This window comes from Colletotrichum costaricense, assembly GCF_030867565.1.
Source record: "Colletotrichum costaricense strain IMI 309622 chromosome Unknown Scaffold_1.1, whole genome shotgun sequence".
Taxonomy (NCBI): domain Eukaryota; kingdom Fungi; phylum Ascomycota; class Sordariomycetes; order Glomerellales; family Glomerellaceae; genus Colletotrichum; species Colletotrichum costaricense.
The window spans coordinates 1014530-1029033 of NW_026848230.1; the positions used below are offsets into that span (position 1 = coordinate 1014530).

Genomic DNA, 14504 nt, shown 5'->3' on the forward strand with positions numbered 1-14504 from the left:
ACATGTATCTAAATATGCTCAAACACGCCCGCCCGTGCCGCCTCCGTAGCCTAACGGTTCAGCGATAGCCAGCACTCCGTTCCGCCGTCGCCAGTGGCGCGAGGGTCCACAGCTATGTTGTCATATGTCGCAATCGCAACGACTTAGGATGCGCGCGTGGGTGTACTTCGCACCTCCGCGTCTGGCCCCCAACCCCATACCGACAGGTAATGAGGCATGCAGGGATAAGGTCACATTGGAGCTTAACTACCTTTGTCCAGGGACAATCGCCTGTTCAGAAGACTTTCGTGATCGGGCAGATATTCTATCTGATGTTGAAAGTATCATTGTTTCGGCAGCTGCTCTGACTTGTCGCAGAGAGTTCTCGAAAGAGGGGTCTGCGAGCACCAGGATGGCACCATATACGCTATTCTGCAGCAATCGCGGCATATCTTTGCAGTGCACCAATCAGGCTTCATTGTACAAGAATTTTATTCAATTGAGTTTCTGACTATGGGCTGCTCTGAAACCCCGAGGTTAGTCGTCAATCTTTGTCACCTGTAACATCAATCCAGCCGGCCAAGGAAGATGGATGACAGGAGATGTCATGTCCCGTTATTTTGATTTCCTCTCCCGCCAAATCGACTCTCTGCGATCTAAGGACTTAAATGAATATAAACAGCTGACACCTAGATTGGACCGTAGGAACAATGTTAATTCCTAGAGGAGAGACACAAATTTTGCAATTAGATAACGTCTGGTATCTACATTTTGACCATATGACTAGAGACTACCACTTCGATACAAATGCCCAATTCATCAGGTCTATCAATAAATTGCACTGTTGCCTCAATCTGGCAAGCTACTCGGTCTTCTTCCGAGTCTTGGGGAAATACTGAGAAGTATCACCCAATGGTAACTCTACCAAAGAGTCCTTTAGCAAGAGGTGGAAAGTCAGATACCTGGGTTGTGTTAGTTGAGCAAAATTGTTCTCTGCAACAGCTAGAAACCTACCATCCAACAAGCCCAGCGAGGAACGCGAAAACGCCACCACTCTTCTTCAATCCAACCGATGCGCTATCATGACCATCGGCAGCAGCAAAGTAGCTAGCAGCAACCAGTACGAAGCATAACTCAACGAAGATGAAGATCAGGATGTAAACGATATTTGTCGGTATGGTGGCGACTAGGTAGGCGAGAACGAAGACACTCCAAACTGCGCGAGAGTCATTGCGTTAGTCTTAATTTTTGACTGCAACGATTGATAACATCACTCACTGATCATGAAAAGTCCGAGAGCATTGTTCAACTGCTGGGTATCATCGCCATATGCTGCTGAAACCCCAAAAGAGGGAGTTAATATGGCACCGTAACCTGCGTAAAAGAGGCCTGTACGCTGATTGTCAGTCGAGGAGGCGTTGAAAGCCATCTCATTCGAGCTTACCGAAAGCACTGAAGACACTGTAACCAAAGCCGTTTCCTCCCGTAAGCTCCCACTGCGCAGATATTACTAGGCCAAAGGCAGCCAGAAAGAAAAAGTTTGCGATATAGACGTTAGTTGTTGTCACTCCTCGCCACTCCATTAAACTCAGGGAAAGCGTCGTCAAGGTTGTAGAGAAAGCTCCGATCGGAAGTGAGGTCTGTAGGCTTTTTGATCAGTCAACATGTTTGGAAGAATCGCAAATTCGCGAAAAGGGGTACTCACCGCTGCTGTAGGAAGCGGTCTTGGTGCAGTGAATCGAGGCCCATGGTTAAGCGTCTCGAATCTCTCCAAGGTAGGCTCTGGCTTGACAGACTCGACCCCTTTCTCGCTTGCCCCATTGGGGGGTGAAGAGTAAATGGACATTGTAGTTGGAGTAGGACAACAGACGAGAGAAATTGAAAGAAGGAAGACAACAAGGAGAGTTGCAGGCGCAGGTCTGTCTTTCGGATCCTTCAGCAGATGAATCAAACAGAACTTAGTTATGAACCCGACGACATGGCCCTGGTCTCAGTGAGTTTTCCGAAAATTTGCTCTATCCTTGCTCATTGCAATGAGACCTTGGAAAGCTCAGACTCGTCTCAATGAATTGATTGAGATTAAAGTTCGCAGACCTTGGTTCAATCCCACATCGCGCCATGTTGGGGTGGATGCAGCCATCGAAGCGTGGGGAAACCCCAGTCAACTGGGATCTGGCGATCTCGCCATTGAGTCGATAATGGTGCAATTGCTGCACTTGGAGAGGACGGGTGAGCGGCAAGGCACATAGCCTTTCCCCTCAGCACCACATGCCTCTTCAAGTGCCGTGACTGGCTCCGATCGTATCAATTTAAATTCCGGCATGCGTCGTAATGTGGTATTTGGAAATCACGTTAGAGCTAGGCATAGGTTCGCCAATATCGTCAATTCGACGGAACTTCCTCCGCAATGTCGATCTGGATATATCGCGCAGAACGCGCCAGCATAGCTGCATCCTAGTAGATGCAGAATGATGGTTTGATATCTGCTGGTCACATCTCCTCTTCTGTCATTGTTGCTATGTCACCGTCCTTGATGATAGGATTTGAGAACCTGCCACTCTTCCGTTCCCCGTCTCCAAAGTGTGCTTGGTCAACATCGTTCAAACTCAATCTACTTCAGTGTTACCAGGTCAAAGTGAAAAGGGACTTGATCGCTTCTTGCAATCACAATTGACGTGCAAAATTGGCAGCCACAGACCCTACGGTTTTCACATCGTCGCAGCGAAAATGACCGCTCAACCACATCCCCTCAATAGCGACCCTGAACGACTGCTTTTCGCGTAGGTCTCCCCTCCTCAAAGGTTGCAGACAAATAGCTAACTTGACAGATACTGGGTACCCAATGTCTCGGGTGGCTTGATAATCAGCAAGATCCCGCAGAGGACAAACTGGGACCTAGCTAGCAACGTCAAATACGCCAAGGCTGCGGAGCAAGCTGGTATCGAGTACGGCCTCACGCAGATTCGCTTCACGTCTGGATACGGTGCTGCAAACCAACATGAGTCTGTGTCCTTCTCTCAGGCAATTCTCCAAGCCACAGACACAGTGAAGATCATTGCTGCTATTCTCCCTGGGCCCTGGAATCCCACGACGGTGGCGAAGCAGATCGCCAGCATCGACCACTACAGCAATGGCCGCATTGCCGTTAACATCGTGAGCGGTTGGTTCAAGGGCGAATTTACAGCCATCGGCGAGTGGTGGTTGGAGCATGCTGAGCGTTACCGTCGCAGCAATGAGTTCATCCGCTGTCTCAAAGGCATCTGGACCGCACCCGAGGACACAGGATTTACCTTCGGCGGTGACTTTTACCGCTACAGGAACTATGTGCTCAATCCTAAGCCTGTCCAGAAACCTCATCCCGAGATCTTCCAGGGCGGCAACAGCGACGACGCCAGAAACAATGGCGCCGAGGTCAGTGACTGGTACTTCATGAACGGCAACGACCTCGATGGTTTCCGTAACCAGATTGCGGACGTAAAGGCCCGCGCGGCAAAGGTCGGCCGCGAGGACCAGGTGCGCTTCGCGGTGAATGGCTTTGTCATCGTTCGTGAAACAGAAGAAGAGGCCGTTCGCGTGTTGCAGGAGATCCAAGGCAAGGCGGACAAGGAGGCCGTCGAGGCGTTCCGGGCCTCTGTTCAGGAAGCTGGGGCCAGCACCTCAAACAAGAAGGGCATGTGGGCCGATAGCAAGTTCGACGACTTGGTACAGTACAACGATGGCTTCAAGACAAAGCTCATTGGTACTAAGGAGCAAGTTGCTGAGCGACTCGTTTTGTTGAAGAGTTTGGGTGTTAACCTAGTGCTCACCGCCTTCTTACATTACGATGAAGAGATTGAGCAATTTGGACGGGAGGTTTTGCCCCTCGTAAGACAGTTCGAAAAGGAGGGTCGTGGTAAGGACGCGAACCTTGAAATTGAGAGAACAGGAGATGTGTACCGTAAGAAGTAGCATCGCAATACCAATTGAATATGGACTTGCTGCATAGGTTTGTTACAACATGGCACTGTTCTCTACTTTATCTATGTAACACAATCTTGGATCACATCATTGCTTTAGACTTGCTCAAACCTTCAGAGCATCCCTGACGGCATTGTACCCCTCAAAAACCTCTTTAGCTCGTTCAGGGCTTCTGATCTTGAACTGCATCGGGAACGGCAGAGGCTCCAGAATGACGTTGGAGTTCGTCGCCTGCGTATCAAACGTCACGTCCTCGCCAGTGGAGGGGCATTTCTTGAGGCTCATGTCAAAGGCCCAGCATACGCCTGCTCCAGCGACGAACATCTCGTCATCTACTAGGTTCTGGCCCAGGCATGTTCGACGACCCCACCCAAACGTATGCATGCCGACACCATCGCGGAAGTTCGGGTACCGGCTGAGAGGCTCCTGATACGTAGGAAAGCTGGGATCTAGGTAGCGATCCGGGCGGTAATGTTCTGGGTCGGGGTACTTTTCCGGGACACGATTGATGTTCCTGCAGTTGGGTCGCGTCAATCAAGGCTTGGTTAAGATCAGCGCGGGGTGACATACCACTCGCATGCAAGGATAATTGTTCCTTTCTCGATTCTCACGCCGCGGAATTCAGAATCCTGCTCGCATTGATGGGGAACCCCTGAACAGATGTAGTCAGTACTCATATCAACTCAAAGTTCCTCATCTCTGCAACGGTCTACTTACCAAGAGGCACCCCAGACCTCCACCGGAGGGTCTCTTTCAAACAAGCTCTTACGGTTGGAAGTTCGGTGAAGTCGTCACGAGTTGGCATCCTATCGCCACAGGCCCTGTCAATCTCCTCTTGGCATTTCTTTAACCACTCGGGGTGAAGCGCCATGCACATCAAGAAGAACTGCAGAGGCCCAGAAATAGTGACCACTCCAACAAGGCACTGGAAGCCAAGCATGCAGGCTGCGAAGTCTTCGGCCTTTTCAGTCTGCTTAAGAGTCTCATTTCCACTCTTCTGTAGCTGCTCGAAGTACCGGTAGGTCCATGTGTCTGATGGCAAGTCTCCTCTCAGATATCTTGCCTTGGAGAGCCTGAATGTTTTCAACCACCAAGCACGCTGGTTCTTCTCTCGGTTCACTTCGTACTTGCGCCAAGGATTGTATCGAACGAGGTCTGCAATGTGCCATAGTGGTGTCATGGTGTTGACAATGGGGCCAGAGATGGACATCCTTGTCAAGGTCTCAATGGCACTCTCGCCATAGGCCCGTCCTTGTGTGGAGTCATCCCAAGCAAGGCGACTGATGATGCGCCCTGTCAGCTCGCGAGTGTTGCCGTGAAATTTCTCTGGGTCGACAAGGAGGGTCACCAGCCACCGCTTGACCTCGTTCTCGATATGGCCATAGAAGTGATGCTGATGAGCAGCCGCCATAGCCGCATGGACCCATTTTCTTTGATGTTTCCAAGTGTCTGTTGATCAACTCAGCCTCGGGTCAATTGTCAAATTAATCATGGTTATTGTGTCACTCACCATGGCGGTCCATCAAAGCAGAGTATGCCGGACCCAACTTATGATCAATGAGCGCCCTGATCTGGGGTCTTCCGGCGAATTTGTTGCCATCTTTGATGAGAAGATCTTGAGCCATTCCTTCGTCAGAAATGATTACGAACTTCTGGCCAAGCATGCTGGTTTGATAGATTGGCCCGAACTCATCTGCCCATTCCTTGAGCTTGAGCCACATGGCAAATCTGGGCAAGTCATGAACCCGGCCGACGACTGGGTATTGCTTGGGACCAGGGAATCTGGCAGGAGACTTGGATGTCTTGCCATCCACGGATGTTTTTGTGGACCATCCTAGCAAGCGTCGGAGGGAAGAGAATAGGAAACCAGGCACCACTAGGATGCCAAGATAAAATATGACGAGAGTAAAGCTCTCCATAATGAGGCTCTCAAAGTTTCCTGCTTGAGAAGAGGGTGACAGTGAATGCTCTTGGGAGCCAGGAAGGGGAAATGGAGACAGTGGAGGGGTGGCATTGTAGATAGATATACTGCTACGTGACTACCCGAGATTCCGAGAAGCAGTTACTCAACCTTGCTGCATGTAGGGCTGGTAAACTTGCCGGAAGACCTTTGGGTGGGTCGACTTGGTCGAGACCATCCAAAGTTCCTTTCTGTGAAGAGATCAGGATTTGAATGTCATCGGCATTCCCAGCTGAAAGTGCGGGAAAACAACAAATGGGAGCGTTCAAACGCTCTTCATCACGCCGGAGACCGCATAGCGATGCTTGTTACACGGCGCGACGTGTACATGAGTTCGATTCGGCACGCCTTAAACGGGCATCAAAATCTTGCGATTGCCTGCTTTCGGAATGGAATCGCACGATATTGACTCCGTGAAGTCCGAAGCAGAGCGAGCTATGGGTCTGTAGGATAAGCCTCCCTCGCATCTGTGCTTCCTTTCAGCCATGAACATTGCCGCCAAGTGATAGCTTAGCTCTAGATGCTCGCACATTTCGTCGCTGACTTCCCCGATCTGGCAAATAGACGCCCTGAGAGGTACATCGGCCATTCCTGTGTAAGCAAAAGATGGCAGCCTGTTGTTGCGCTCAGATTTATCGCTGAGGCAAATCAGTAGGGCGGGATATGTCTCAAGACCCCATTGACAGGCTCAATCGTTCCGATGAGAGACCTGCAGGATTTACAGGCAGGGATAGAAAAGACGCCTGCGCCGCATGGCAGGGGCAGTGTCACATCGTGACTTGGCCACAGCCAATTCCGTCTAGGACCCTTGACACCATCCAGAGTTGCGCTAAAGGTCTAGCAAAATATTCCGTCACATGCCTGATTCTCTCACTTTGTTTACGTTTATCAACTTCAGATTCTTCTCTGATTATACTAAACTAATTCAAATATGACGTTGGAATTTTCGAGATAGCTTGTACGAGATTGGCTCGTTAAATTCGTCCGAGCACGCGCGGGAACGAGCCATCAGGAGCGCGGGTATGCACTATAAGGGCTTACTACGTGCACGACATGACACTGTACCTGTAGTTTCGTGCCAGTGAGAGTCTCAGGACGAACTCGCGCTTCTGACGCAGTAAGATACGAGATTGGACAGTAGTCTGCTCAAACAGGCGGCACTCTCAGTGCCGTGCTGACATGCAGTCATGGCGCCCCCTCTGCCCGCGGGGCAAAGATCGCCGAAAGATACTTCTTAACCTGTGGGGGCGAGCCTCTTGAAATGTTCATTGGGTTGTGTGAGATATCCAGCGACTGGCTACATCAGATGTCATCTCGTATGCTAGTGGTTGGACACATCGGATGACATCGAACTCGCGAGATCGCGAGACGGGACGAACAGACTGGTCGCGGAAGCCTCCCGCGTCGGCGTACGCGCCAGGCAGCGACTCCCACCCTAGGGGGTAATTGACAGGAACAAGGCAGAAGGAAGCAGCTGCAAGGGGTACCAGAAGTCTAGGTAGCCAGACCAAATCACTGTCACTGTGATGCCAGAATTCGGAGCGGGGACTGGGGAAGTCCGTAATGTGGAACCTCAACGTTCTTAGCCGGGGTTTTGACAGCGGGATTGCCCCATTGGTTCGTGGGCTTTCTTAGTGTCTTTAATTCTCAACGATGTCTTGAAGCCACATTCAACTCCATACGAGAAGATTCGACTGTCGCGATCTTCCTCAGGATTGGATATCCCGCGAGGGCTCGCCACACAAGTCGGCTTCTGTCGTAATTGTGCCTTATCAGCGTCGTTTCCATAAACCCTGTCCACCTCAAAAGAGTGAAGACCACGTCAATACGAGACAATTGACATTAGTTTCTGTATTGTCGACGCCTTTTTGCTAGACAGAATGCGTTCGGCATTTCATGTTCTCGAAAAAGATTCAAACATGGTAGGCACAGGAGATCACGAACCGGATCCGGCTCCAGTTCGATCTACTTTATCTTGCGCCTCTGATTGGGACATCCGAGAAGGAAAAGCCACTGTATCTGATTGAAGACAAGCTTCTCAGCTCCAGTTGATCACCTAAGTCTCTGGAACAAAATCCGAACAAGCTGCCTGATGTCTCCCTCGAGGCAGCCTCAACCTTCTTCGCACATCGAAGCTGGCCTGGGTTACATTGGAATCAGCCCAGAGACGCCTCGTAGCATGCAGACAAAGCGACTAGCAAGGATCTGGCATCTTTAGAATCAACAAACCACGGCTTTTGATTTACTTCGCAGTGCTCAAAATTTCAGTTGACCACAACTGTTATGTGCCAAGTAGCTCGCTGCATATCCCGGCTGTATGTGCCACCAAGCTACAAGTCGGGGACTAATGACTATGTACCTTCCAAGCAAGGCTCGAGTGAGATAAATATCCTGATTTCTATCGCTTTCCGTATAAGCGGGTCAAACTCTTTCGAGAACGACGACCAACGGAATCATTTTTGTTGGGGACGCAAGCCCAAGTGACGGGCTATGTACTTGTGATACGACAGGAATGAACGGAACCTCTATCCGCACTTCCTCACTGTGACACAATTCATGCATGGGCTGAATTTTCTAAAGTAAATGGGCGCATATACTTGCCGAAACGTGCTTCCGAAGGCGTTCAGAAGTGGAAGATATTTTCGAGGACTAGAAGACTGTCGATCACCCTTACCTTGCACTCTAATTTCAACTAGAACCGCGGGTATAAATCAGGTCCTTCGGGCCCGTCGGTTCAGTCATACTCTCAGGTCAGACATACATATGTCTTGGCTCTAGGGTGGGTTTCTTTGCGGTATCAAGCTGCCGCTCACATTTGTCTCTACATCTGATAACAAATTACCACGTCATGGGTAACACAAAGTTGGAGGAGGGGTTGATGCATAAGACCGTGGACTAGTTGAACTTTCTTAGGACGGACACCAGCACCACTCACCCACTTACTATAGGATGTACTTGATTGGAGCAGTTTTCGCGAGGGACACTCTCCTTTTTCGTCTTTTGCTACACCAGAGGCCCCATGTGTGCCAGCTCGAGCTGTTGGGGTCGAATTTGCTGGCCAGACTGCCGGATAGCAAGAAGCGGCTGACTTTGAGGCAGGAGATATCGAATGAGCTCCGCACCAACGCGAATGCACACTTCATACTCCATGTAAATACAACTCTCATACTCGAATTATGACAATGCCCATCTATATTGCCCCTTCAGGGCATTCTTCGTTCCTTCTCTATAACGATTGCTCGCAGAGAGCTAGATGGTTCTCAAATTCCTCCTTTACCTTATTCAGGGCTGTCCAGCAAGATCCAATGTGATGAACACTAAGAGTGTGTCTTCTTCTCCCAGCTGTTCAGAGTTAGAACTGTTATGTAAGGGGGCAGCCGGCGTGTAACTCACAGGTCGAGGAACAACTTCCAAAGGATAGAGAACAACACGCCCTGAAGACCGTTGGCCAAGATTCGGGTCTTGAGGCCACGTCCGAGGAAGCCGAGGAAGCCTTCTCTTTGTATGACGATCTTTGCGGCTTGGGCTGCAATTTTGGCAAGGTCCCAGTCAGTAAGACAAGCACATAGAGAATGTTTGACAGGGTTCATCAGGAGAAGCGTTGACGTACAGTACGAAATCTGCGTGTCGTTGACTTGTCTGTAGGTCTTTACCACTCTCAACGAATTGGAAACAGAATCAGAGATGACGGAGGCGCAAAATCCAATGAAAGCAAGACGCAAAAGCCAAACGAAGATATCACTCTTGTCCGGTTCGGGAATGTTGGCGGAAAGGTAATTGTACTACCAATGATCGTTAGTTTTGACTTGCACCTGCAGTGTAGGAAAAGTCTTGAACTGACGGTGCCAAACCAAGGGTAGTGGCCGACAAATGTGGCGGCGGCAGTCGCAAAAGCTCCCCACCACAAGCTACCGATGCCATTTGTCTTGACGCGCTGTCTCAAAATAGCGGTACCCTTCGCTCCCTGGGCCTGCAACGTCGTCTTCAAGGTATCGATGGGAGTTAAGATCATGCGGAAGGCAGCAGCACTTCAAAGTCACTCTACATCAGCATTCGTTCTAATGATGGCTTTACGGTTGAGCGAAAAGGATGAAGGTATTGAAAAGCTTACCAAAGAGAGGCAAAGATGGTCTTGATGAGGGTAGGGAGCTGATTCAAGAACGAATTCGACTCGAGGAGGGCAAGGATACCTGCGTTAGCGGCAGTGTCGCCGAAGCGGGAGACCGGTCCTATTCACAGATATGTGAGCACAACTCTGACATGATGGCGTCAAGAAGAAAGGTGCATGCACCGCATACCCTGAATCAGTGCGGCTCCGATTCCCTGGTAGTACCTGCGCACTCCTCCATCTTCATAAAGAGTGCGAGTTGCCTCCCTGAAGCCAGATCCAAAACGATACTGATAGTTCATGATAGTTCGGATGGGCTAGTGGTAATATGCAATTAGTAACGTCCCTACTCACTGGCAACAAAGCCTCGTCTTCCGCCTATTCTCACTCAAGTACGTACCATGAGTGTTAAAACTTGCAAGACCATAGCCGCGGCACCACTCAAGCCACCACCTAGAGCTCTCATAAGAGCTGCTTTGAGGTCAAACTAAGTGATAATGTGTCAGTTATTGATTTACTTGACCCATCGTCCAACCGACTTACGTTAGTATCTTTGGCATCAATCCAGCCTTTGATAAAGACTGCCAGGACGAAGATGGCGAGAACTGCCCAGAACGCCCGCCATAACCACCAGCTAGTCGTCCTCTCCCTCTTTTCCTCTCCATTCGGGCCCGTGATGAGGGGCACCTGCTCCGGATCTTGAATGCCTTCGTTGGCTCCGTTATCGTCGTTCCGATGCTCTACCGGCTGCTGGCTTGATCCGGCCTCGGCGGATGTCCCCAGGAGCGGGGTCCGCTCGTCCGACTGCTGCGGTTGGCTTTCCAAGTCTTTTTGTGCTGCCATGGTTCCAACTCAAAGATGTCGACACTACCTGGTTCTGCGGTTGGTATCCGTGATTGTGTCGTTAACGTTGATAAAGGAAAGTCGCGGCTCTCGGGGGCTCTTACTAATTGATAACTGTTTCGCTATCGCGTGCATGCGGGGGGTTATCGCGTGCTTTGAAATCCGTGGACGCCACACCTTATTTTCAGCCACATCCAACTGTCACAGCGATCAACTTGGGATGATCAGGGAAGTCTTGACATCATCAATCTCATGCTCGGATTTAGTGGAACAATTTTTTCGGTGGTTTCTCAACTGAGAAATCATTAATTCAATCTAAAGCGCCAATACATTCTCAGAACTCCAGGAGACAGCGTTTCCTATTACCGTCACCCCACGTCTGGATGGACTTCCAAACTCCTGTCGGCCCCGATCGCGTTTCCTCCGAACCGAACCTCAATGACCTTAGTAGAGCGGTATGTTGACAAGCAATCGCTTAATGGATTGACATGTGGTGAGCAGCTTGCTAGCGCAAGGTCGCCTCTGGCCTTTCTTAAGCCCCCAATGACCCAGCATGGTAACTAAGTAAGGTACATGGAAGGAACCTAATAATCTGGGTCCCACGGTGCCTCATCAGCATTCTCCTGCCAATGATAGTTAGGCCACCGAGTGAACCCGTCGTAGTGGGAGTTGCGAGGCTCGGCTTTTGCATCAGGGACATGGTCGTGGAAATGCGATGACCACTTGGGATCATTCGTATCCATGCCCTTGCCTAGATTTTTGTACGAGATGAGAAAAACGATGCGACTTCCGTCCTCGGTGTCCTTCCATTCGTACTCGTAATTCGTATAACAAGACTCGCAGTGCGTGATCGATATGTGGTTTTTGGGTCCATATCGCGGCTTGACGGCTGGGTTCCAAATGTCGCGAATTTTCTTCGCCGGATCGTATCCGTACCCTTTCGAAGCGCGGTATGCGTGAAGTTTGCTCTGATCGGCAAGGAGTCCATCGTAGTCGAATATGAAGGGGTATGTGTCTATCCAGTCAACGTGTTTGCAGCATGTTGTAAGCTCGGCTCGTTTGAGAATTCCAACGGCGAATCGAACTTTATCCTTCGTCTGGTTTGGGTCGCGGCAAGCAAAGAGTCTCGTAGTCGTCTTCACTAGCAAATCCCCTTCGCTTGACACCCTACATTCAAAGCCTTGTTGGACGTTGGCTTCCTCTCTTTTATAGCAGTAACCCCAAATAGTAGCCTGTTCTAGGAGTATTGATTGAAAGAAGCCCCTTTTATCGCGTTTCGAAACTAGGAAGGCCTTGACCATATTGAAATGAAAATCGTATGGAAGGTAGGGAGACGACAATCTCTGGTGCTGGTCCTCTGAGACTGCTTTGACGCAGGGGCGATCTGATTCGGTCGGTGCCCAACTTGAGCTGTGGTCGACTGGCGGAACCGATAAGACGGGATCATGGAAAATCTGACAGGGCAAACAAAGAATCTCCCTGCGTGTGTTGATGGCGTCCCTCTCTAGTAGCTTCAACAGATCCAGACGTTCACTAGACCCCCGATTTAGCCAAAACTGCTCGTTTGACATGAATGCCAGCATTCTTTTGCTCGTCAATGCCAAGGCCACGCGTTCGGCCATAGTGAGGTGTTTGGCGATGGCCAGGTGCAGGTTGAGTGGCAGGGCGTGATCGAGACCGGGTCCTAAGTCCGGCTTCTCCTTCTTCGGGTGACTCGGCAAAGCTTTTATCCATCGAAGGAAGCGGCGCAAGACTAGAGGCTGCGCCGGATCTTTTTTCAGCCCATCGATAGGCTGCGAAACTTTGGCGTTCGAGTCTAATGCTTGTAGTGACTCTTCACATGCGTTGGCTGTTGTGTGTGGAGCTAAAGACAAGTTTTGCGATTCAGCTTGAGCCTCATGGAAAGGATTTGTTTCTGGACAATTGTCTTTCCGTCGAGCTGCAATTTCTCTGTACGATCTATTAGACCGAATGAGATGCGGCATTGCCGCTACGAGTACATTCAAAGCCATGTTCCGTTTCTGAAGCGGTGAATGAATAAGTTAGGTAAATCAGACAAGGCGGAACGACTCTTCAGTGTGCAAGCTGCAGTACTAGGAATAGCCACAAGATATTAGGGATATGTTGACCATAAATGCCCTAATACGTAAGGTAAGTGTGAGTTTATACCGCGCCCATCAGGGCTCATGTGACTCGTCACCTGTATTCATTTCGTCAAACTATCAGGGTGTTCGGAGATAGGCTTAACGCTTGACTTTCAAGTGACCCTTTCCTCAGGCTGTCAAGATGTCAAAACGTAGATTGGGCCCTTATTAGTTTCAAAGTTTAAAACTACTTTGAGCACCTTGAAACAAACATCTTGACACTCCGTCGGTACCTGGATAGGCATTTTACGGGTGTAGCGGCTTGTGGACTGCGCATGCCGCGAGAAGGCGACTTCGGCAGCGTAAATGACAGGACTAGCAGTTCAGGCCAGAGGTTCTTCAGACTTCACGACCAAAAATTCAAGACAGTTCAAGCCAGTGCAATCAGCTAGGCACAGTGGATTTGTCTCCCTGTTTCAGGTCAAATCACCATGTGGCTAATGCCGGGACAAGATGTTGGGGCAAGATGCTGGGGCAAAATGTTTCGATCGTGTTCTTTATTCAGAAAGCTGGAAGGATATCCTCAACGGCCTGTGGACGACGGATGTTGTGTTACGTAGCTTACATTACTTAAGTGGAAAGAAGGATAGACAAACATCTTTCGCCGAGCGGGAAGCTGGCAGGCCTCTTTCCCGTGGGTGACGTGGAGATAGAACCAGAAGGTCCTATGCCGAGCGGCGGTGGTTTCCAGATCTCTGAGTAAGTATTTATGTGTCAAGAGCAAGGCAGGCGTGAGGTGGAAGTGTCATTGCGTCATAAATCAAAGAGTGATTGGCTTGGCAGGCACACAATCTTTCAAAAAGGCAATGGACTTCTACGTGTGGAAGGACCATCATCTACGATGTGAGAGTCAATATTAACTCGAAGCTACGACTGCCAATCTGAATCTCACATAGTCCAGTCGATCTGTTCTCCAGGATGTCAATTTCGGAGAATCCTTTACGACTGAGAATTCGGAATTGTCTGCTCTACTTGCCCATCCTTTTTCCTTAGCTCCGTAGGTGGACTTTGTTACTACTGCCGACATTGTCCGCGCCACACTCATCCTTCTTTTCGGCTCAGGACCGTTGTTGATTCAGTGGCCAACAACTTATCTCCAAGTCATCTATGCAACAGTAATCTGGGCAGAATCTTAGGTAGGCATGAAGGGCAAATGCTGTATGATGCAAGCAGCTTCTGTTCACTACTCCCGAAACGCAGCCTTAGCTGTCGGAAGATAGCCAGACCTCACTCATGATTCTTACATTTCTAAACGAATAAGAACTTCGTGACGTTTCCTGTACCGATTCCTCTCTCATTTCCCCTTACCTACCCTGGCATCAAGGCTGTCAAGATGACTGGAAAGTAAGTTGGGATTACCGGTCCATTGGCTCCCATAGGCCCAGACCTGAATACCTTGGGACAGCTTGACGCCTTGACACCTTAACAGGGTAATCTATCCATTAGGTGAGCGTACTTCCAAAATGATCTCCCACTCATCCCTAACTTCTCGCCGTACTGTCTCATACCGAGG

The 14504-nt window shown here is 49.8% G+C and overlaps 5 protein-coding genes across 5 annotated transcripts; 1 reads left to right on the top strand and 4 right to left on the bottom strand.

Moving 5' to 3' along the window:
- Positions 1-841: 841 nt before the first annotated feature.
- Positions 842-1825, bottom strand: CCOS01_00380 (uncharacterized protein; the record flags this gene model as incomplete). The annotated part of the gene is made up of 5 exons (XM_060448577.1): positions 842-941; positions 994-1195; positions 1258-1353; positions 1424-1619; positions 1685-1825. The coding sequence occupies 5 exons, from the start codon at positions 1823-1825 to the stop codon at positions 842-844; spliced, it is 735 nt and encodes a 244-aa protein (XP_060320015.1).
- An 881-nt stretch (positions 1826-2706) lies between these two features.
- CCOS01_00381 (methanesulfonate monooxygenase) lies at positions 2707-3927 on the top strand (the record flags this gene model as incomplete). Its single annotated transcript, XM_060448578.1, has 2 exons — positions 2707-2759; positions 2808-3927. 2 exons carry the CDS (start codon positions 2707-2709, stop codon positions 3925-3927), a joined length of 1173 nt encoding a protein of 390 aa, XP_060320016.1.
- Positions 3928-4041: 114 nt separating this feature from the next.
- Positions 4042-5855, bottom strand: CCOS01_00382 (cytochrome P450; the record flags this gene model as incomplete). The annotated part of the gene is made up of 4 exons (XM_060448579.1): positions 4042-4450; positions 4507-4588; positions 4654-5385; positions 5447-5855. 4 exons carry the CDS (start codon positions 5853-5855, stop codon positions 4042-4044), a joined length of 1632 nt encoding a protein of 543 aa, XP_060320017.1.
- Positions 5856-9213: 3358 nt separating this feature from the next.
- CCOS01_00383 (uncharacterized protein) lies at positions 9214-10847 on the bottom strand (the record flags this gene model as incomplete). Its single annotated transcript, XM_060448580.1, has 8 exons — positions 9214-9238; positions 9290-9422; positions 9507-9678; positions 9738-9924; positions 10008-10125; positions 10195-10321; positions 10405-10491; positions 10548-10847. The coding sequence occupies 8 exons, from the start codon at positions 10845-10847 to the stop codon at positions 9214-9216; spliced, it is 1149 nt and encodes a 382-aa protein (XP_060320018.1).
- A 584-nt stretch (positions 10848-11431) lies between these two features.
- On the bottom strand, positions 11432-12148 carry CCOS01_00384 (uncharacterized protein; the record flags this gene model as incomplete). The annotated part of the gene is made up of 1 exon (XM_060448581.1): positions 11432-12148. One exon carries the CDS (start codon positions 12146-12148, stop codon positions 11432-11434), a length of 717 nt encoding a protein of 238 aa, XP_060320019.1.
- Between the last annotated feature and the right edge of the window lie 2356 nt (positions 12149-14504).